At 52.2% G+C, this 21462-nt stretch overlaps 1 protein-coding gene across 1 annotated transcript in view; it reads left to right on the top strand.

The window, feature by feature from the left end:
• The first annotated feature begins 8088 nt into the window (after window positions 1-8088).
• The window catches only part of BCL2L1 (BCL2 like 1), a 72613-nt gene continuing 59239 nt past the window's right edge, over window positions 8089-21462 (top strand). The window contains 2 exon segments of the mRNA XM_048497949.1: window positions 8089-8344; window positions 15740-16414. Of these exon segments, the coding sequence (XP_048353906.1) occupies window positions 15869-16414 (546 nt within the window). The 5' untranslated portion in view covers window positions 8089-8344; window positions 15740-15868.

Below are 21462 nucleotides of genomic sequence, written 5' to 3'. Positions count from 1 at the left end.
TTCAAGGCAGTTTCCACTCGCCCTCCCGGCACTTACCTTCAGTTCCCGGTTCGCCTCTGGCGCGTTGCCTGGCCGCCGGACATTCTCCCTGCCCCAACCATGCACCGGTGCTGGGAGCCGTAGCGCGCAGGAACGTCCAGTGTCCCCGATGCCTGGCGGCTCAGATGCAGGCCAGTAATTCCAATGTCGGCGAGCCATGGCGTCAGCGGCGCCCGGCGTCCGACTCTTTCGCAGGACCGATCCATGCGGACCGGTCCAAGCAGCCACCGTCGTGCAGTACTGAAGCCAAAATGCACCCGACCTAGCAGCTTCTAGCCTCCGTCTTGAGCGGCCTTTGATTAGGACAAATGTCCTTGAGATAATGCATTGTCGAAGGCTTTCATGGCCAGATTCAATTGGTTGTGGTGGGTATTCTAGTCTGTGTGGCCGTGGTCTGGTAGATCTTGTTCCTAATGTTTCACCTGCATTTGTGGCCGGCATCTTCAGAGGTGTGTCACAGAGAGAAGTGTGTTCCACACTGTGTCCAGTGAGAAGGGAGTGTTTAGTGGGGTATATATTGTCCATGTCCCAGGGTGGGGAACCAATCAGTACGTGTTTGGGGTGGAACTTGCTAAACATAACATGACACCCGTAATACGTTGCAGTCAACCACACCTTTGCATGGCAAGTTCCACCCAAAACACTTACTGATTGGTTCCCCACCCTGGGACATGGGCAATATATACCCCACTAAACACTCCCTTCTCACTGGACACGTATGGCCATGTTCCAGTAGCATTTTCTCCTGATGTTTCACCTGAATTTGTGGCTGGCATCTTCAGAGAATCATCTTCAAATGTGGGAGTGCGGAAACACATCTGGCTCATCAGATAAACCTCCGCCGCTCAGGTGGAGGAGTGGGGAATCAAACCTGGTTCTCCAGATTAGAATCCACCTGCTCTCATCCACTACGCAACGCTGGTGGAATGGGGAAGAGGCCCCAGTTCTCATTCCAAGCACGGTCCTGCAGTCGCCGCTCTCTCCGCTTGCTCTGTCGAACAGGGCACTTTTTTGATCCCTGGCTGACGTAAACCTCCTCCTGTTCCACAAACTGGCTCGCTGGCGTCTCGGGAAAGCTAATTTGTCTGGCTGAGAACTGACTGAGAACGACTGGCATAGGTCTCGTGACAACACCACCCTGCTGGCACCGAGTGGGTGGGACCCACGCTTTGCAAGCTGTGGGGGAAACGGCGGGGAGCAGCCGGCAAGGAAGAGCGTCGAACGACATATGGCCTCCGAGAACAGAGGGACGAGGCTCTGAGCACAAGCCTACAAACAGCCTTGCGAGGATTCTGTGTGCTTCTGAATCCTTTTTCAAGGGTGGAAGAAAAACCGGTCACTCCAAGCTGGGCACCGCACTGCAACGGAGCAGCAGCGGCGCAGTGGTTAAGAGCCGGTGCACTCTAATCTGGAGAACCTGGAGAACGGGTTTAATTCCCCGCTTTTCCACTTGAGTTATGGAGGCTTATCTGGGGAACCAGATTAGCTTGTGTGCTCCAACATGTGCCAACTGGGTGACCTTGGGCCAGTCATAGTTCTTCGGAGCTCTCTCAGCCCCACCTACCTTTGGAATATGTGTTTGGAATGTGCTGCCACAGGAGGTGGTGATGGCCACTAACCTGGATAGCTTGAAAAGGGGCTTGGACAGATTTATGGAGGAGAAGTCGATCTATGGCTACCAATCTTGATCCTCCTTGATCTCAGATTGCAAATGCCTTAGCAGACCAAGTGCTCAGGAGCAGCAGCAGCAGCAGAAGGCCATTGCTTTCACATCCTGCACGAGAGCTCCCAAAGGCACCTGGTGGGCCCCTGCGAGTAGCAGAGTGCTGGACTAGATGGACTCTGGTCTGATCCAGCAGGCTAGTTCTTATGTTCTTACCTCACAGGGTGTTTGTTGTGGCGGGGGGAGGGGAAGGGAAAGGAGATTGTCAGCCCCACATCCCTCCTGTGAGAAATGGGGCAGGGGGTATAAATCCAAACTCTTCTTCAATGGTCTCTTCTGCACATGCAGAATAATGCACTTTCAATGTTGTTTGTAGCTGGATATTACTGTGTGAAATAGTAAAATCCACATGCAAACAATTGTGAAAGTGGATTGAAAGTGGATTATTCTGGATGTGCAGAAGGGACCAATATCTCCAGCCCAAAATACACGTGCCAGTGATGTTCCGTAACCAGTGCGAGTGTGGTGTAGAAGAAGAAGAAGAGTTTGGATTTATATCCCCCCTTTCTCTCCTGCAGGAGACTCAAAGGGGCTGACAATCGCCTTGCCCTTCCCCCCTCACAACAAACACCCTGCGAGGTAGGTGGGGCTGAGAGAGCTCCGAGAAGCTGTGACTAGCTCAAGGTCACCCAGCTGGCGTGTGTGGGAGTGTACAGGCTAATCTGAATTCCTCAGATAAGCCTCCACAGCTCAGGTGGCAGAGCTGGGAATCAAACCCGGTTCCTCCAGATTAGATACACGAGCTCTTAACCTCCTACGCCACTGCTGTAGTGTTTAGCATCTTAGCCAATGTGGTATAGTGGCGGGCAACGACCCTAGGTGACCCGGATTCAAATCCCCACTTCTACTATGGAGGCTTCCAGGGTGACCTTGAGTCAGTCACAAACTCTCAGCCTGACCTACCTCGAAGGGTTCTTGTGAGAAAACGGAAGAGGGGAGAACAATTGTTGGAGTTCCAACCAGGGAGAAAAGTAAGATGTGAATAAATAAATGCATTAATTCTGGAACTTGGAAGATTCAGGTTCAAATTCTGACCAGCCAGGCCATCTTAAGAATACTTTCCTGGGAGTAAGGCCCATTGAACAAACCTGAGTGGGATTCTGAGTAGACCTACTTAGGCTTGCCCTTTCGCTCTCAGACAAACGCAGAACACATCGTGTCTTATCTCCACGAAGTTAGGGCGAGAGAGGTATTGTGGTACAGTGGGTAGAGTACAGACCGGGATCTAGGAGGGAAAGCTCAGCGGAATATCTTTCACTGAATCAACAAAACTAGCATGAAACACGGGTGTGGATTTTGTTCTTGTTTCAGGGGAGTTTGCATGGACCATTAATGTCTGTGCAACTTTTTTTCTACTTCAGTGAGTTCTGGATTCAGATCAGAGGTGGGATCCAGCAGGTTCTCACAGGTTCCCGAGAGTAGGTTACTCATTATTTGTGTGTGCCGAGAGGGGGTTACTAATTGGTGATTTTTGCCTTCGTGACGCCCCTCCTCTCAGCAGTAGCGCGCAGAACTTGAAGCAGTCTAGCAGGAGGTGCACCGGCGTGCGTGGCAGCCTGCGCCTGCGTGCGTTCGTTTCCCGCCCAAGGACCGGCGCAGCGGCTGCGTCCTTGCCCCAGCCCCGCCCAGAAATGCCCTGCCCCCGGAATGCCTGCCCACGCCCCTGCCCGGCCCCATTGGCGCTACGCCACAGTTTGAATCCCACCACCATGGGAACCTGTTACTGAAATTTTTGGATCCCACCACTGATTCAGATCCACCTTCCATAGGGATGCCAGCCTCCTGTTGTAACCTGATCCCCAGCCCATCTCCAGAATACAGAGGTCAGTTCTCCTGAGAAAATGGGGGCTTCAGAGGGCGGAATCTGGGACATTGTACCCCACGAAGGTCCCCGTCTGACCCAGGCATCTTTCTCAAGTGTCCCGGAATTTCCACACTTGGATCTGATAAGCTTAGTCCCTGCCAGTTGCCCGGGCGAGGAAGGGGGTCCTAGCAACCTCAAACTCACTGGGTGCCCAGAGGTCCACTACTCTCTTGCACATTAACTTACCTCACTCAGATTATCTATCTATCTATCTATCTATCTATCTATCTATCTATCTATCTATCTATCTATCTATCTATCTATCTATCTATCTATCTATCTATCTATCTATCTATCTATCTATCTATCTATCTATCTATCTATCTATCTATCTATCTATCTATCTATCTATCAATTATTTGATTTAATATACCGCCCTATCCCCGAAGGGCTCAGGACGGTGAACAATATGATATCATATATAAAAACATACATACAAGTTAAAAACAATTACAATCTAAAACAATGTCCCACGAAACCCATATGCAACCCTCCCAGAAGAGAATGATGGGTCCCGATGATGGTAGGGACCCCTGAAGAGCAGAGGCGGGGCAGGGCACCCTCAGCGGCTGGTCTCTCCAAAGGCCTGGTGAAACAATTCGGTCTTACAGGCCCTGCGGAACTCTCCAAGGTCCCGCAGGGCCCAGACAGCTGGTGGTAGGGTGTTCCACCAGGCCGGCGCCAGAGCCGTAAAGGCCCTGGCCCGAGTGGAGGCCAGCCGCGTCATTGAGGGGCCAGGGATCTCCAGTAAGTTGGCCTCTGCTGAACGCAGAGGTCGAGCCGGGACATATGGGGTAATGCAGTCCCGAAGGTACGAGGGTCCCAGGCCGCGTAAGGCCTTAAAGGTCAATACCCACACCTTGAAGATGATCCAGAATTCAACCGGTAACTAATGCAGGCGGCGCAACACAGGGTGAACATGTTCTCGGAAGGCGCCCCCCGTGAGCAGACGGGCCGCCGCATGTTGGACCAGTTTCAATTTCCGGATCAAACGCAAGGGAGGGCCCGCGTATTGTGAGGATATTGAGGGGAAAGAGAGAATCAGGATCATCTTGGAGGAAGGGCAGAGATGAAATGTGATTGGAAGATAAATCTTGTCGGGTCGCCCGATTCCGCAATAGAATTCCTCACCTTTTCTAAAGCATCCCCCGGTTTAAAAAACATCCAAGTGTATTCCAGTGGGGTAACCGTCAGTTTATGGCAGCCAAACAAACAAGGAGTCCAGTGGCACCTCAAAGGCTAACAGATGTATTCCTGTCTCAGCTTTCATGACAGAGCACTCATTCCTTCGGATACGACAGGAAGACAGAAAATCATTTTCCTCCTGTTTTCTTGCTTAATTGCAGAAGGGGAGAGGGAAAAGAAGGCACTGAGCAGAGAGAGAGATCAGTAAAATCGGATAAGAGTCTCTAACACGACCAGCGGTGGGATCCAAACATTTTAGTAGGTTCCCATGGAAGTGGGATTCAAACTGTGGCGTAGCGCCAATGGGGCTGGGCGGGGCACGACGGGAGCGTGGCTGGGCATTAAGGGGGCGAGGCTTTCCTGGGCAAGGACGCAGCCGCTGCGCCGGTCCTTGTTTGGGAAACGAATGCACGCAGGCGCAGGCTGCCACGCACGCCGGCGCACCTCCTGCTAGACAGCTTCCAGTTCTGCACGCTGCTGCTGAGAGGAGGGGCGTGACCAAGGCCAAAATCACGGGGCAAAATCACCCATGAGTAACCCCCTCTCGGCACACACAAAGAATTAGTCACCTCCTCTCGGGAACCTGTGAGAACCTGCTGGATCCCACCTCTGACTACGTCATGTGAGAGGGCTGAATCAAAACTTATGTGGGGATGGACCTGAAGGTATGAAATTTGTATTTAATTAAGGAGGATTAATTCACATGAACCAAGGATTTGCAAAGAATCAAAATGGAGCGTCTGTATAGTGACCAGCAAGCCTGTGTAACCCCCATGCCCAGAATGGGTTGGCCCAGAATGGGTTGACCCAGAAAGGGGTGGAGTCTGAAGGGAAGCAGAATGCTGCAGAACTCAGAGCTCTTTGGAGAAGACAAGGGTACCAGACTCGGACCTTGATTTCTATAAGCCCTTAACACCTTGTTAAGGTAATTTGCAATATTGTTGGGAACTACTGGGAAGGTAGTTGTTGTTTTGCTGTGTTGTAAATGTTGGAGTTTATTGTTTCAGGGTTTTCTTTGGTGGTTGTAATGGGTGAGAGTTCTCCTGGAGACCTTCATCATGTTGCAACCTGTTCATCAAGCCCTTGGAGTCTTCAGGAGCCAGCCAACTTGCAAAGAAGAATTTGGACTTGGCAATATCAGTAGACTGTAAATAGAAGGACTTGAAAATGCAACCTGAACAGGACCTTGAATTGTAACGTTAAATGTTGATGTTTTAAAAGTGTTAATTGTAAAGAAAAGTAAACCATTTTGTTGTTTAAAAATTGTTGTTGCAACTCATTCCAAGTACTGCCCCACAGAACCCACAAGCTGAGGTTACACCTGCATGTTTGCAAAGGTCAAAAGCCATGTTACCTATGCAGGCAGGCTACAGATAACATCTTTTGAGGTCTTCTGCTACGTGACAGAAGCCATATAAATTTTATTACCTTGTTTTTGTGGGTAAGGACCCGCAATATGGGATAGTTAAATCAATGTGATTAATTAAATAAGGGAAAAGTATTCTATATAGTTAAATGAACACAGAGAAATGAATTCATATTTACTTGTATTTGATCATAATTCTATTGTCTTAGAATCGAAAGTATAATTGTTGTTAGAATCTATATTTGTAAATCATTTGAAGTTAAATCAGTTCTAAATGGTAAAGAAAGGTTTATGACCTAAAAGTATGTTAAGCCTGATGCCCTAGAGGCATAGCTCTCTCTCTCTGAGAGCCAACCAAGAATAACAAGTTATTCTTGAAGACAACAAACTACTTTATGGCTGCTACCCTCTGTATAATTTTGGGGCGACAGCACGCACTAACAGCATGTAGCGTGTGACGTAGAATAAGGGGTTTGTCTTATTGTGACCAAAGACAGATCTGACCAATGGAATTTGAACATGCTTGTATCACGTGAAAGAGGTATGAACTATGATAATTGTGTGACGTTTGTATTTTTTGTCTATAAAACTTGGTCCCTTTGTAGCAAGGGTGTGCCTCTTGACCTTAAGAGGACACCCTGGCCAGATTCTTATGCTGTCCAGTAAACTTATCTTCTGTTTCAAAACTGTTTCTTGGGTGTTTGCTAATTCTAAGTTTTTCTTAAAACTAACTCAACTGTGTTGGACCAGAGACTCGCTTCTGGCCCCACACTTATGAGAATCTGTGTTGGAGAAAAGGCAATTATATACATAAACGCACATATGTTTGTGTGTGTGATTATGTATATATATGCATATATATATACACATATTTAAGAGCTGCGTGGCCAAGTGGTTAAGTGCTTGCACTGCCACTCACATGGTCAGGAGTTCGAGCCCCCTGTGGGTCAACACAGCCATCCATCCATTTCTTGGTTGGTGAATGAGTACCTAGCACATAGCTAGGGGGTAAAGAATAGCCAGGGAAAGCAACGGCCAACTACCCCACAAAAACGGCTTGCCTATGAAATCACTGCTTGCAGTGGTACCCCAGGGTCAGACATGACTGAAGGGGAAACTTTACTTTACGCATATTTATGTGTGTGTGTATATATGTATATTGTTTATATATGTATGTTGTTTTATATTATTTGTATTTATATATGTGTCTGTATACATATATACACACACATATATAAATACAAACAATATAAATACAGTGGAACCTCGGTTTTCATTGCCTTCAGTTTTCATCGGTTTCGGTTTTCATAGATTTTTCAATGAAAAAGTTGCCTCAATTTGCAGTAAGGTGCAGGGGTTTGTGGAGAAAAATCACCCGGACTGTTGCAGGCCGTGTCTTCAACTTGTTTAATGGCAATGTCTTGCCCCATTGCAGACAAATCTTAAAGAGGCGTCAGAAACAGACCTCCTGGGACAGCTTTCTGGGGCGACATTGGCTCCGAAGCTGGTCCTAGTGTTATTGTTTGTTACTGTTTTCAGCATTAAACACTTATGTTTATTCACCCACAAATGTGTTTTTGGTATGTTTTTGGGAGTGCCTGGAATGGATTAATTGGATTCACATTGTTTCCTATGGAAAAGCTTCCCTCGGTTTTCATCGATTCTTTTCGGACAGATTACCAACGCAAACCGAGGTTCCACTTTATTAAAAAAGACATCTTCTGTGGCGTAAGCCTTCCTCTGCCCCTGAGCCACTAGAGGGCGCAAAAGCCTTTCTTTCGGCTGGCCGATCCCTCTCCTCTGCGCAAGCGCAAAAATTCCGTGGGCGCGCGTCTCCCACCTACCCGCTTTCATTCCTGCGCATGCGCCCTCAGGAGCCGCGGCTCTCCGCTGGCTCGGGCCCGCGCATGCGTAGAAGGCCGCCGGGGCAAAGCCGTTCGTCGCGCGTGCGCAATCTCTCCTCTTCTCCCGGCCGGTCCAGGAGGAAGACCGCGCGCCGGCGGAGAAACCGCCGAGGAAAAAGCCGCTTCCCCGGAGTAAAAGAGCGGCCGGCGTCGCCCCTGCCGACGGCCCCCGCCATCCGCTTCACCGCGAAGGATATTCAGTCAGCGGCGGCCCCCGGTCAAGAAACGGGACAGGGGGCGGGGATTCTTCGCCCGATTGTGAGGTAAGGGCGGGGCAAGGCGGGATTGACGGGGGGACGAGCCAATGGCAGGGAGCCTGGCGCCGGACACGTTCCTTTCCTGCGATTGGGCCGGGCTCCCCGAGGGGGCGGAGTCACACGCTGTCCTTTGAAATGGAGAAAAATGAATGAAAGGGGGGGAGGGGCGGAGGAAGTGGACGAGGTCGAAGGGGCGCGCCGGGGGGGGGGGGGGGGGGCGGGAAGAGAGGAAGGAAGCCCGCAGGGGCGGCGATCTGGCGCCCTCGCCGCTGGCCTGGCCTGGCCGGGGACCGCCGCCGCCTCTGCGCTGTGCAGCGCCTGGCACTGCAGGAGGGGAGGGCGGCCGGGTTGGGCCCGGCCCATGCTCTGGGGGTGGGACGGAGCCCCTGCAGGGAGCAGCTCGGTGGAAGCTGGGAGGGGGGCTGTGGCTGGGGGGGCGGGGGCTCATCCGCCGTGTGGAACCAAACAGGGTCGGCCCTGGCCAAGGATGGGATGGGAGACCGCCCGGGACGTCCAGGCAGAGGCAGGCAGTGACAGATCAGTTCCGATCATTTGATCTGGCCTCTGTGGGTGGCCCAGACTAGCCTGATCTCACGAGATCTAGGAAGTTAGCCAGGGTTGGCACTGGGATGGGAGACCCCACAGGAAGTCCTGGGTTGCTACACGGAGGCAAGCAATGGCCAGCCACCTCTGCTCATTTACTCCGACCTGGATGACCCACACTGACCCGGTCTTCTCAGATCCAGGAAACTAACCAGGGTCGATGGGAGACCACCCAGGAAGTCCAGGGCTGCTATGCAGAGGCATACAAGGGCAAGACCTGTTCATCTGTCCTGAGGAGGGTAGGCCAGGAAAGCCCCGCCTCATCAGGTCTTGGAAGCTAAGCAGGGTTGGCTGTGATTTGGACTTGGATGGGAGACCACCAAGGAAACCCGGGGTCACCACACAGAGTAAGGTAATGGCCAACCACGTCATTGCTCTGAATGGCCAAGGCTAACCTGGTTTTGTTGTTTCTGGAAACCTCAACAGGGCTGGTCCTGGTTATTAAGCAAGTTCAGATATTATTAAGCTATTCCGATATTCAGAGGCGGGCAATGGCAAAACCTGTTTGTTTGCCCTGACTAGGATGGTCCAGGCTCACTCAATGTCATCAGATCTTGGAAGCTGAACAGAGTTGGCCCTAAAACATAAGAAGGAGCCTGCTGGAACAGACCAGAACAATCCATCTAGTCCAGCACTCTGCTACTTGCAGTGGCCCACCAGGTGCCTTTGGGAGCTCACCTGCAGGATGTGAAAGCAATGGCCTTCTGCAGCTGCTGCTCCCGAGCACCTGGTCTGCTAAGGCATTTGCAACCTCAGATCAAAGAGGATCAAGATTGGTAGCCATAAGTCGACTTCTCCATCAATCTGTCCAAGCCCCCTTTGAAAGCTATCCAGGTGAGTGGCCATCACCACCTCCTGTGGCAGCATATTCCAAACACCGATCACACGTTGCGTGAAGAAGTGTTTCCTTTTATTAGTCCTAATTCTTCCCCCCAGCATTTTTCAGTGTATGCTCCCTGGTTCTAGTATTGTGAGAAAGAGAGAAAAAATTTCTCTCTGTCCACATTTTCTACCCCAGGCATAATTTTATAGACTTCAATCATATCCCCCCTCAGCCGTCTCCTCTCCAAACTAAAGAGTCCCAAACGCTGCAGCCTCTCCTCATAGGGAAGGTGCTCCAGTCCCTCAATCATCCTCGTTGCCCTTCTCTGCACTTTTTCTATCTCTTCGATATCCTTTTTGAGATGTGGCGACCAGAACTGAACACAGCCCTGGTTTAGACTTTGATGGGATACCACTAAAGAAGACTAGAATTGCTGTGCAGAGGCAGGTGAGGGCAAATTATCTCAGTGGCTGCAACTTGAGGGCAGTTTTCCCCTTCACCAGTGCCAGAAGGGTTTCTCTTGACTCTGGCAGATACCTGATTGGTTGTTTGCTCTGCACTTTTATTGTGGGTTTTGATAGAAAGCAGGCAACCGTTGTTTTCATTTGCTTTCCGTGAAGGGAGGCCGGCACGTGTCCGCTAAACACAGAAGCTGAGAAAGAGGGGCCAGCCGGAGTCATGGGTTTCCCTCAGTCAGAGCCTTGAGAAGGCAGTCGAGCCCTTCGAGCCCCTTATCCTCGTGCCGATCAGAAGGATCTGTCCTTGAAGTCCTTCTGCCGCAGTGTCCCAGAAATTAAACCTAGAGATCCCTCTGCCAGCCAAGACCCGGATGCTCTTTTCTGCTGGACCTCACCTGCTCTCCACTCACCCGTAACCTGGGAGAGACTGTTTGAGCTTATCTGCAAAGAGGCAGTAGGCACAGCTGCAAGTAGAAGAAGAGGAGGAATTTGGATTTATATCCCCCCTTTCTCTCTTGTAAGAAGACTCAAAGGGGCTGACCATCTTCTTTCCCTTCCCCCCCCCACAACAAACACCCTGTGAGGTGGGTGGGGCTGAGAGAGCACCAAAGAACTATGACTAGCCCAAGGTCACCCGGCTGGCATGTGTTGGAGTGCGCAGGCTAATCTGTTACTCCAGATAAGCCTCCACAGCTCAAGTGGCAGAGCGGGGAATCAAACCTGGTTCTCCTCACTAGTTTGCCTCTGTTTTCATCGGTTTCGGTTTTCATCGATCCTTTTCGGACGGGTTACCAACGAAAACCAAAGTTCCACTATATATCCCCCTTTCCCTTCCCCCCTCCACAACAAACACCCTGTGCGGTAGGTGGGGCTGAGAGAGCTCGGAGAAGCTGTGACTAGCCCAAGGTCACCCACCTGGTGTGTGTTGGAGCGCACAGGCTAATCTGTTACCCCAGATAAGCCTCCACAGCTCAAGCGGCAGAGCGGGGAATCAAGCCTGGTTCCTCACCTACTGGAGGTGCCCGGGATCTATGCCCTGTCATTCACCCTCTGGAGGAACTGGTTGGCCGCTGTGTGAGACCGGGTGCTGAGCACTGCATTGGTCGGGCCTCACCTGGACTCCAGTGTGCAATTCTGGAGGCTTCCCTTCAAAAAGGATGCGGGCTACCTGGAGTGGGTGCAGAGGAGAGCGACGAAGATGCTCAGGGGCCAGAAGTCCAAGTCCTACCAGGGAAGGCCAAGGGGAATATTTAGTCTGGAGAAGAGGAGGTTGAGGGGGGACATGATGGCTCTCTTGAAGTATCTGAAGGGCTGTCACTTAGAGGAGGGCAGGGAGCTGTTCCTGTTGGCAACAGAGAATAGGACTTGTAACAACGGGCTTAAATTACTGGCAGAGAAGTTCCAATGGGATATTAGCTGTGCTCGGGAGCAACAGCCGCAGAAGGCCCTTGCTTTCACATCCTGCAGGTGAGCTCCCAAAGGCCACTGCGAGTAGCAGAGAGCTGGACTAGATGGACTCTGGTCTGATCCAGCTGGCTTGTTCTTATGTTCTTATTAGGAAATCTTTTTTTTTAACAATAAGAGTTGTGCAACAGTGGAATCAGCTGTCCGGGGAGGTGGGGGCTCCCGCTCACATTGCAGCCTTTAAGCAGTGGCTGGACAAACACTTGTCTGGAGTGCTCTAGGCCAGGGGTGGCCAACCTATGGTGTTCCAGATGTTCATGGACTACAATTCCCATCAGCCCCTGCCAGCATGGCCATAGGCTGGCCACCCCTGCTCTAGGCCAGTGGTGGCGAACGTTTGGCACTCCAGATGTTATGGACTGCAATTCCCATGGCCAATTGGCTATGCTGGCAGGGGCTGATGGGAATTGTAGTCCATAACATTTGGAGTGCCAAAGGTTCGCCACCATGGCTCTAGACTGATCCTGCATTGAGCAGGGGGCTGGACCAGATGGCCTCTATGGCCCCTTCCAGCCCTACGATTCTATGCTGTACAATACTATTCCTTAATTTTATTGCGCCAGTTCTGTAGCTCTCCCAACCCCAAAGGGCTTCCACAACAGCTGTGAAAGCAGACCAGGTGCTCAGGAGCAGCAGCAGCAGCAGCAGAAGGCCATTGCTTTCACCTCCTGCACGTGAGCTCCCAAAGGCACCTGGTAGGCCACTGCGAGTAGCAGAGAGCTGGACTAGATGGACTCTGGTCTGATCCAGCTGGCTTGTTCTTATGTCCTTATGAACATAGAGAAAACCCAGTTAAAAAACAGTAAAATAATAATAATATCCCCATGGCCCAAAAACCTCCTTGCAGCAAAAACAGCCACAAAAATACTCAAAGAGAATAAGACAAGCACTATAAATAACAGGAAAACGTCAAAACACTCAGCCGGGACATTTGTTTCTTTACTCTCTGGGAGTTGTCACGGCTCCCCTCATTTTCAAGCTGTAGCAGGCCATTGAAGACCGCTTTGTTCAGGATCGTATCTGATTGATTGATTGGTATGTTGTCGAAGGCTTTCACGGCCGGAATCACTGGGGTGCTGTGTGGTTTCCGGGCTGTATGGCCGTGTTCCAGTAGCATTTTCTCCTGACGTTTCGCCTGCATCTGTGGCTGGCCTCTTCAGAGGAACCCCAGATTCATTGGTAGTTCTTCCTTGTGGTTTTAAAATCAGGTTTTTACTTTTTCTATCTTATGGGAACTGTGTTTTGTCTAAATCGTAAGCTGCCTTCAGTTCTGGTAGGATTGCGTCGGTTTGATTGTGTGGTCCGCAGGTCAGGGAGAATGTCCTAGCTTGAACGGTTTCACTCTTGGTTGGAGTTTTAACTGTCGTCATAACGTTCTGTATATGTTTTTACTGGTAGTTGTTGGAAGCCGCTCTGAGCCTGCTTTGGCAGGGAAAGTGGGATATAAATTAAAAAAACCAGGAAGAGTAAATACCTCAGAGAGTTGTGGAGTCTCCTTTGGAGGTTTTTCAAGAGAGGCTGGATGGCCCTCTGTCGGGAGTGCTTTGATTGTGTGTTCCTGCACGGCAGGGGGTTGGACTGGATGGCCCTTGGGGGTCCCTTCCAACTCTATGATTCTCTGATTTCTGGGAAGCTGCAGAGGCCGTCTTCTAGGAGGCTGCAGAAGCTTCTAGGTAGCCCCAGAGGGCTCCTTGCTTTGGCTTCTGGGGACCAAGGAGGCTTCCCCACTCGGGAGGGGGAGAGGGACAGCCCTTGCGGGGCGGGCCTTATGCAGATTTCGAGGTGGGTGGGCCAGAGCCTGCCACTAATCCCCGCTGCCTCCCTCCATGTTCTCTCCAGCAGCGCTCCCTCCGCTGAGATTTCCCCCGATCGGCGCTCGGCCTCCCACTCCAGGGGGTGAGTACCCTCCGCGGCTCTTGACACAGATCCCAGCCGGGTGTCGCCCGGCGATCATTGCCCGGCCGGCCTCCTGGGGAGGGCAAGCTGGGCTTGCAGCTGCCCCGGTTCCTGGAAGAGGAGGAAATGGGGTTAGGTGGGGGGGGGGAGGCGGGGAGAGCAGTTGATTCTTAGAAGTGATTGCAGTCTGGCCAATTGAAGCAAAAGCCCCTCCTGTCAGGACTCTGCTTGCCGTCTCTCTGGACAGGAATTTGCCCTGCCTGCTTTGGGGAGTTCTCTGGTGGTGGCCAGGTCTTGTTTCTGGGGCAGGTGGGAGTTTGTGTGAGCCGGGGGAGGGGGGGGTTCTGCCCCTAGGAGCTGTGCAGTGACAGGTCCGCTCAGCCTGGGGTGGGTTCGTCCCCTTGCCCGTGGCTGCGACCCAAACTACCAACGCAGCCAGCTTTGGGGAGCCTCATGGAAACTCTGTCCCCTGCCGTGTGTGTCCCCCACCCCAGTTGGCTGCTAAGAGGGCTCCGGTTGCAACGGAGCAGCTGCCGAGTGCGACTTCCCCCAGTTCCTGGGCCTTGAAATCTAAGCCCAGGTAGATCTCGGTGGCACTCGAGCGCACCTGGAAGCCAGCTGCCCGGGCTGGAAAGGAGGGTCCCCTCTCCGCCGCCCTCTCCTGTTTACTCTCCGCCCCGCCGTCCCGGACTCCTCTGACTCCTGGGAAAGAGCAGCCCCGCGGCACTGCGATTGTTCGTTCCGGAGCCATTGTCGGATCAAAAGCAAACAGCGCTGAGAGCCTCACCCAACACTTTTCCCTTTAAAAAAAAAGAAAGAAAGAAGAAGAATCAGGAAGCGCTTTGATCCCGGAGAGGAAGGGGGGGGCACAGATGCAGGGGGCGTGAAGCGGGGGAGTGGCCTCTGCGCGCCGCCGCCGCTGCAGCCGTGCCGAGGAGCCGCAGCACTCAATCAAGGTGGCAGAGGGAGCCTTCCCCGAGCCTGCGCCTTTTCCTCCTGGCAGGCTGTTGGATCGCTCCGGTCCGAGCTGGTTTCCCTTTCCAAAGGTTGCTCTGAGATGAGACGCCGGCGCCCGTCTCGGGGACAAGCCGCCAGGCCCCGCTCCGCCGAGTTTGGGGACAAAGGACCCGGCGAGTGGCACCTGAGCCCGGTAAAGGAGCTGCCGGGGCGGGTGATTCCCTGGCGGCTGATGGGTCGGGGGCAGAGCCAAAGGAGCGAGGGGGATTTGGCAAGGCACAAACCGGCACGACTCAGAGCTGCAGAGGTGCTCTGTACTGTCGAAGGCTTCCGTGGCTGGAATCGCCGGGGTGTTGTGGGGTTTCCGGACTGTATGGCCATGTTCCAGTAGCCTTTTCTCCTATCGCAATTGTAGTCCATAACATCTGGAGTGCCAGAGGTTCACCACCACTGTTGTAGTTCTTTTCTTGCTTCTCAAGTTTGTTTAAGCAAATAAGATCAGCAAAGGGTCACAGCAGGAAAGGAACTGACCAGAAACGAACAGACAAACCAGAAGAAACACATTTTATAATCCAAAAGAAGCAAGACAGGTGCCAATTGGCCATGCTGGCAGGGGCTGATGGGAATTGTAGTCCATAACATCTGGAGTGCTAAAGGTTCGCCACCACGGCCTTAGGAGAAAATCCTACTAAAACAGGGTCATACAGGCCGGAAACCCCACAACACCCCTGTGCTCTGTGCCCCTTAGATCTCCCAAATTAGCTAGGTTTGAGTCCTGCAGCATCTTAGATTTCCGGGATATAAGCTTTCAAGAGTCACAGCTCTCTTCAGGCGATTCCGTGCAAAGCTTTGACTCCCTAAAGCAGGGGTCTGCAACCGGTGGCTCTCCAGATGTCCACGGACTATGATTCCCATCATCCCTCGCCATCATGGCCGATTGGCAGGGGCTGATGGGAATTGTAGTTCATGAACATCCGGAGATCTGCAGGTTGCAGACCCCTAAAGCTTACATGCAGTAACCTTGTTGCTCTCTACGGTGCTGCTGGACTCGAATCCGGCTCTTCTGCCGCCGGTGAACACGACTGCCCTCTGAAACTCTCTCCCAAATTACTGGAGGGCTCCTCCTGTGTGTGTACGGCTGGGAACCTGAAGGCTGGGCTGCTAACCTTTTCTTCTTCTCGTTTCTTTCCCCTCTCGAAGCTTTCCCGCTTGGCCTTTGGATCTTTGCCGCAAGTGATGGAGACGAGCGGCAGCCCTCAGACTCGATAAACGTGCCGGTGGGCTGGTGTTCCAGACCATGGACTCACTGAGACACCCTGAGGTGTGAAAATGTTGGGCAGGAACAGGCAGCTGGTGACTGACTTTATTTCTTACAAGCTGTCTCAGAGGGGCTATAGCCTGAGCGAAGTCGAGGGGGCCGCCGAAGACCGGACTGAGCTAACCGGCGAAATGGCCAGCATCCCAAACGGGAGCCCGTCCTGGCACCCCGGCGCCAGCCCCGTGGTCAACGGCGCGACCGGGCACCCGAGCCTCCTCGAAGACCGCGAGAACAGTCCCGGGCCGGACATGAGGCAGACGCTAAGGGAAGCCGGCGACGAGTTCGAACTGCGGTACCGCCGGGCCTTCAGCGACCTCACCTCTCAGCTGCACATCACCCCCGGCACGGCGTACCAGAGCTTCGAGCAGGTGGTGAACGAACTCTTCCGGGACGGGGTGAACTGGGGGCGGATAGTGGCTTTTTTCTCCTTCGGCGGAGCCCTGTGCGTGGAGAGCGTCGACAAAGAAATGCAAGGCTTGGTGGGCCGGATCGCCACCTGGATGGCCACCTACCTGACTGACCACCTGGACCCGTGGATTCAAGATAACGGCGGCTGGGTAAGCCCTGGGCTTGGGTGGGAGGGGCACGAACCGTGGGTGTTGGTGTCAGCATCCGATGCCAGTCTTGGGGGCGGTGAATTGTACCGAGAAGCATCTGGCAGGGCAATTTGCTGCGGGGGGTGGGGGTGGGGGGTTCGCTGCCAGCAATGACCCCCTTGGCTGTTTCTGGGAGGAGCCTCCAGCTCCCTTCCTTCCCAGATGGGGAAACTACGAATGACTCAAGCTGAGAACCTGCCTTCTCTATTAGGTGGCGTTGCGCTCTGTAAAGCAACCAAGCAAGGTAGATTATTGGCTTCATAGTTATTATACACTTCCTTAGTAATATGCTGTTCAGTGTGTTGTCGAAGGCGTTTCACGGCCGGAATCGCTAGGGTGTGGTGTGGTTTCCGGGCTGTATGGCCGTGTTCCGGTAGCATTTTCTCCTGACGTTTCGCTCGCATCTGTGGCCGGCCTCTTCAGAGAATCTGATGGTAGTAAAGCAAGTGGGGAAACTACGAATGACTCAAGGCGAGAACCTGCCTTCTCTAATAGGTGGCATTGCGCTCCGTAAAGCAACCAAGCAAGGTAGATGATTGGCTTCATAGTTATTTTACACTTCCTTAGTAATATGCTGTTCAACGTTCTGTTGAAGGCTTTTCACGGCTGGAATTGCTAGGATGTTGTGTGGTTTCCGGGCTGTATGGCTGTGTTCCAGTAGCATTTTCTCCCGACGTTTCGCTCGCATCTGTGGCTGGCCTCTTCGGAGGATCTGATGGTAGTAAAGCAAGTGGGGAAACTATGAATGACTGAAGACGAGAACCTGCCTTCTCTAATAGGTGCCATTGTGCTCCGTAAAGCAACCAAGCAAGGTAGATGATTGGCGTCATAGTTATTATACACTTCCTTAGTAATATGCTGTTCAATGTGTTGTCGAAGGCTTTTCACGGCTGGAATCGCTAGGGTGTTGTGTGGTTTCCGGGCTGTATGGCCGTGTTCCAGTAGCATTTTCTCCTGACGTTTCGCTCGCATCTGTGGCTGGCGTCTTCAGAGGATCTGACGGTAGTAAACCATCAGATCTTCTGAAGATGCCAGCCACAGACGCGGGCGAAACGTCAGGAGAAAGTACCCTGCCCGTTGACGGAGACGCAATACTGGGTTAACATTCTCGAGGTGTCTAAAAAAGCGCGTGCCGTTGAGACCGCTTCCCCTCGCTGTGCGCCTGAAAGGTGTGAGTCGGTGTCTCGCCTTCGTGTGGTTCGGTTCGGATCCCCCGCAGGCCCGTCGCCGAGCCTTCCCGTTCATTAAGACTGTCCACAGCGTGCCCCCCCCCCTCCACAGCGAGGTTGGATGCTGCCCCAGAACTGCCAGTTATCTCTCGATATCCTGTCCTCATTAATTCTTATCACATCCTCCAACGCGAGAACTGCTTTGCATTTCGTGCCTAATTCATCCTTGCAAGGGCCTTCCCCGCCCCCTGCCGGGTCCAGAGAGGCGGCGGCGGCGGCGAGCGAGCTTTGAGTCGAACTTCCTGCTCCCTGGCACCCAAACCGAACTTTGTGGCCGTCGTGTGTGCTTCGTTGCTCAAGTTGGAGACTCGCATTCGGAACTGGGGTCGAGGAGGTTAAGCGAAGGTCTTGGCCCGGCCGTTTCCAGGGCGGAGGTCCCCAGAAAAGGGAACCTCGCTGGGTGGTTACTCAATTCAGATCTGGATTTTTCTGTGTGCAGTGGCCATGGGCCGTATCTCCCCAGAGGAGCCGTTTTGTGCATAGGCCGTGTGAAAGTGATGCGTTCTCTGTGTGGGTCGTGGTCCAGGAGCGGTTTTGCGCGTATGTCGGCAACTTCCTGGGGCCGTGGTGGCGAACCTTTGGCACTCCAGATGTTATGGACTACAATTCCCATCAGCCCCCAATTGGCCATGCTGGCAGGGGCTGATGGGAATTGTAGTTCATAACATCTGGAGTGCCAAAGGTTCGCCACCACTGTCCTAGGGCTTTTCGTGTCTTCGTTTGTCGTTTTGCCTGGCAGAAAAGTTCTGCAGTCACTACAGCTATACAAATAACAGTTTGGTTTGGAAAAGGCGGCATGCCAGGGGCTACAACTCATTCCTGGCCTGGGGAGTGCTTTGCGCTCTAGGAATCGGCCCCTTGTGTAATTGTGATGGGTTTTTCCTCTCTCTCTCTCTCTCTCTCTCTCTCTCTCTCTCTCTCTCACACACACACACACACACACACACACACTCTCCTTCAAAATGACTTTTAACCCTTGGTTAAATATGTTAGACTTGCCTGTCGACCAATATTCATCCTGTAGGTTGCAGGGTAGTCTGAACTGCAGGTGCGTTGAGCTAATCTCCTGTCTGGAACCCGCTGCTCGCCATAGGCGTACCGGAACGGGGAGATGTCATTTTGCCAGGCATGGTCCCTCAGGACTTCCCATATCTCTCCTTCCTATTTTCTGCTTCTGCTGCGGAGGGCTCTGTAATACCCGTGGAGGTCAGCATCAAAGGCTTTGGCAGAGCCCTCCGGTTATACCCGTCAGCCGCTCACCCCCGATGGCTTGCTTGTTGGCTTCCCGGGGTAGTCAGTAGCTGGTGGTCGCCCTTGGGGACTCCCGGGGCTGGAGCCGAGCACTTTGCCGGCGCCTCCACTTCCCAGGATTTGGGCCGGTGCAGCATCGCTGGCTCTTTGCTCGGAACAAACAGCAGCCTCTCTTAGAAGAAGAAGAAGAAGAGTTTGTATGTATATCCCCCCTTTCTCTCCTGCAGGAGACTCAAAGGGGCTGACAATCTCCTTGCCCTTCCCCCCTCACAACAAACACCCTGTGAGGTACGTGGGGCTGAGAGAGCTCCGAGAAGCTGTGACTAGCCCAAGGTCACCCAGCTGGCGTGTGTTGGAGCGCACAAGCTAATCTGGCTCCCCAGATAAACCTCCACAGCTCCGGCGGCAGAGCTGAGAATCAAACCCGGTTCCTTCTTACCAGCACAGCATTCCTTCTCTCCGGCTGTGCATCCGCTGCTTCGAATTAAATGGTGCTGCTGTTCTCTTTCTGGGGTGTGTAGGGTTGCAATCCCCGTCCCAGGTAAATGAAAGAGCTGCTATTCCTCCCCCAGCAACGGAGAGGGGGGTGGGGCAAGGCCGGCTAAAGAAGCCTGAAGTTGGATCTCAGCTGAGAGGAAGGAGAGGTGAAGGGGGGGGGGGTGGCTGAGGAATGCCTGGAATGTGGCCGTCCTGGGGGCGCAGCGTGGGGCGGGTCTGGCCAAACATATCCAACTTGTTCTCCTTCTCTTGGCCCAGCTCAGCTGCAGGAAGAGCGTGGTGCCGGGCGGGGGTCTCATCCTGGCCGCCATCCCAGCGTCCTTGTAGAATCCTGCAACCAGGGGAGATTTTCCTCGCTGCCGCCTCCCTCCCTGTCACTCGGTGACGATTGGGCTGTATCCTGGAGACCAGGCGATAATGTAATCTGATTTTGTAAATGAACTCCCCCGGGAGGATTTAGATTAAATTCGCTGATGGAAAGTCGCAGGCCTTTGCTCTTTGGGAGGGCGAGATCCCCCCCCCCCTTGTCTCCTTCCACCCGACAGCCCCTTTTCCTTTTTGTCTGAGCTTTTGTGTTTTGTTTGGACAAATATTTGTTCAGCCATATGTGGGAGGGGCAGGATTTCTCGGGGCGGGGCCACGGGCGGCACACCCACCAGGCGCTGCTGGTGGAAATCTCCACGTGCCCCCCTCTGAATGGGGAGCATCTGTTTCTCCTGCTACATACCGTGTTTCCCCGAAAATAAGACAGTGTTTTATTTTAATTTTTGCTCCCAAAGATGCGCTATGTCTTATTTTCAGGAGATGTCTTATTTTTCTGTGTTCTGTTTGTCAGGCATTCTTCCAAACAAAAACTTTGCTACGTCTTACTTTCAGGGAATGCCTTCTATTTCGCACTTCAGCAAAACCTCTACTACGTCTTATTCTCAGGGGATGTCTCATATTTGGGGAAACAGGGTAGTGGTACCTGTATGGCAAAAAGGGGGGGGGATTGGGAAATTGAGGGGGTACAGACTGCTATAAAAGTTTAAGGGACTGAGCATCTACAGGCCTGTGTTTCTGAAAGGTTAAGCAACGCTGTTTTCCTTTGGATTTCAAAAGGTTTATTCGTCCCAAAAACCCCGTTGACCAAAAAAAGTTACAAAGATTACAAATTTAATGTATTGTCGAAGGCTTTCACGGCCGGAGTCACTAGGGTGTTGTGGGTTTTCCAGGTTGTATGGCCACGTTCCAGTAGCATTTTCTCCTTAGGAACCCGGCCGTGTTCTTTCTCCCACCCTGGGAGAAAGCGAGAAACACCCTATTACAGTGGTGGCGAACCTTTGGCACTTCAGATGTTATGGACTACAATTCCCATCAGCCCTTCAATTAGCCCGTACTGGCATGGGCTGATGGAATGCTCGAATCTATATCCTAGTCTCCTGACCCTAAGGAAGATACCAATGGTGTGACACTCCAGATGTTATGGACTACAATTCCCATCAGCCTACCAGCATGGCCAATTGACCAGCACAGCGGGGGCTGATGGAAATGCTCAATCCCACTGCCTAAGTACCATGGTGGCCGAACCTTTGGCACTCAGATGTTATGGACTACAATTCCCATCAGCCCCTGCCAGCAGCCCAGTGACCATGCTGGCGAGGTGGCTAATGGGAGTGCTCGAATCCATAACTTTATCGGAAAAAAGTCTCCTGCTGTTTCAAATTACAAGGAGAAATTTAGACAGGAAGTTTCATCCTAATGCCTTCCGACCGTCCTCATCCTGTGTTAATTGCGCATAAGTATACCTCTATGTTCTGCAGCATAAACAAAGTTATCTCTTTTTAAACATTACTTATAAATTGATCAACATCGCACTTTTCCCTGTTCTTAATTTTTAAAATGTCTATTAACCATCAAAACCGCCAGTCATCCATTCGTTTTATTTTATTTATATATTCTATCATAGGTCTCCAGTTGTCTAAAAATGATCAAATGACTTTCTTTAAACAGCTCTGTAAGCGTGGCCATTTCTGCTAATTCTAGTACCTT

The sequence above is a fragment of the Sphaerodactylus townsendi genome, linkage group LG05 (genome assembly GCF_021028975.2).
Source record: "Sphaerodactylus townsendi isolate TG3544 linkage group LG05, MPM_Stown_v2.3, whole genome shotgun sequence".
In the NCBI taxonomy this organism is placed as follows: domain Eukaryota; kingdom Metazoa; phylum Chordata; class Lepidosauria; order Squamata; family Sphaerodactylidae; genus Sphaerodactylus; species Sphaerodactylus townsendi.
The sequence above is the reverse complement of the archived record's forward strand: the minus strand, read 5'-3'. Positions and strand labels throughout refer to the sequence as shown.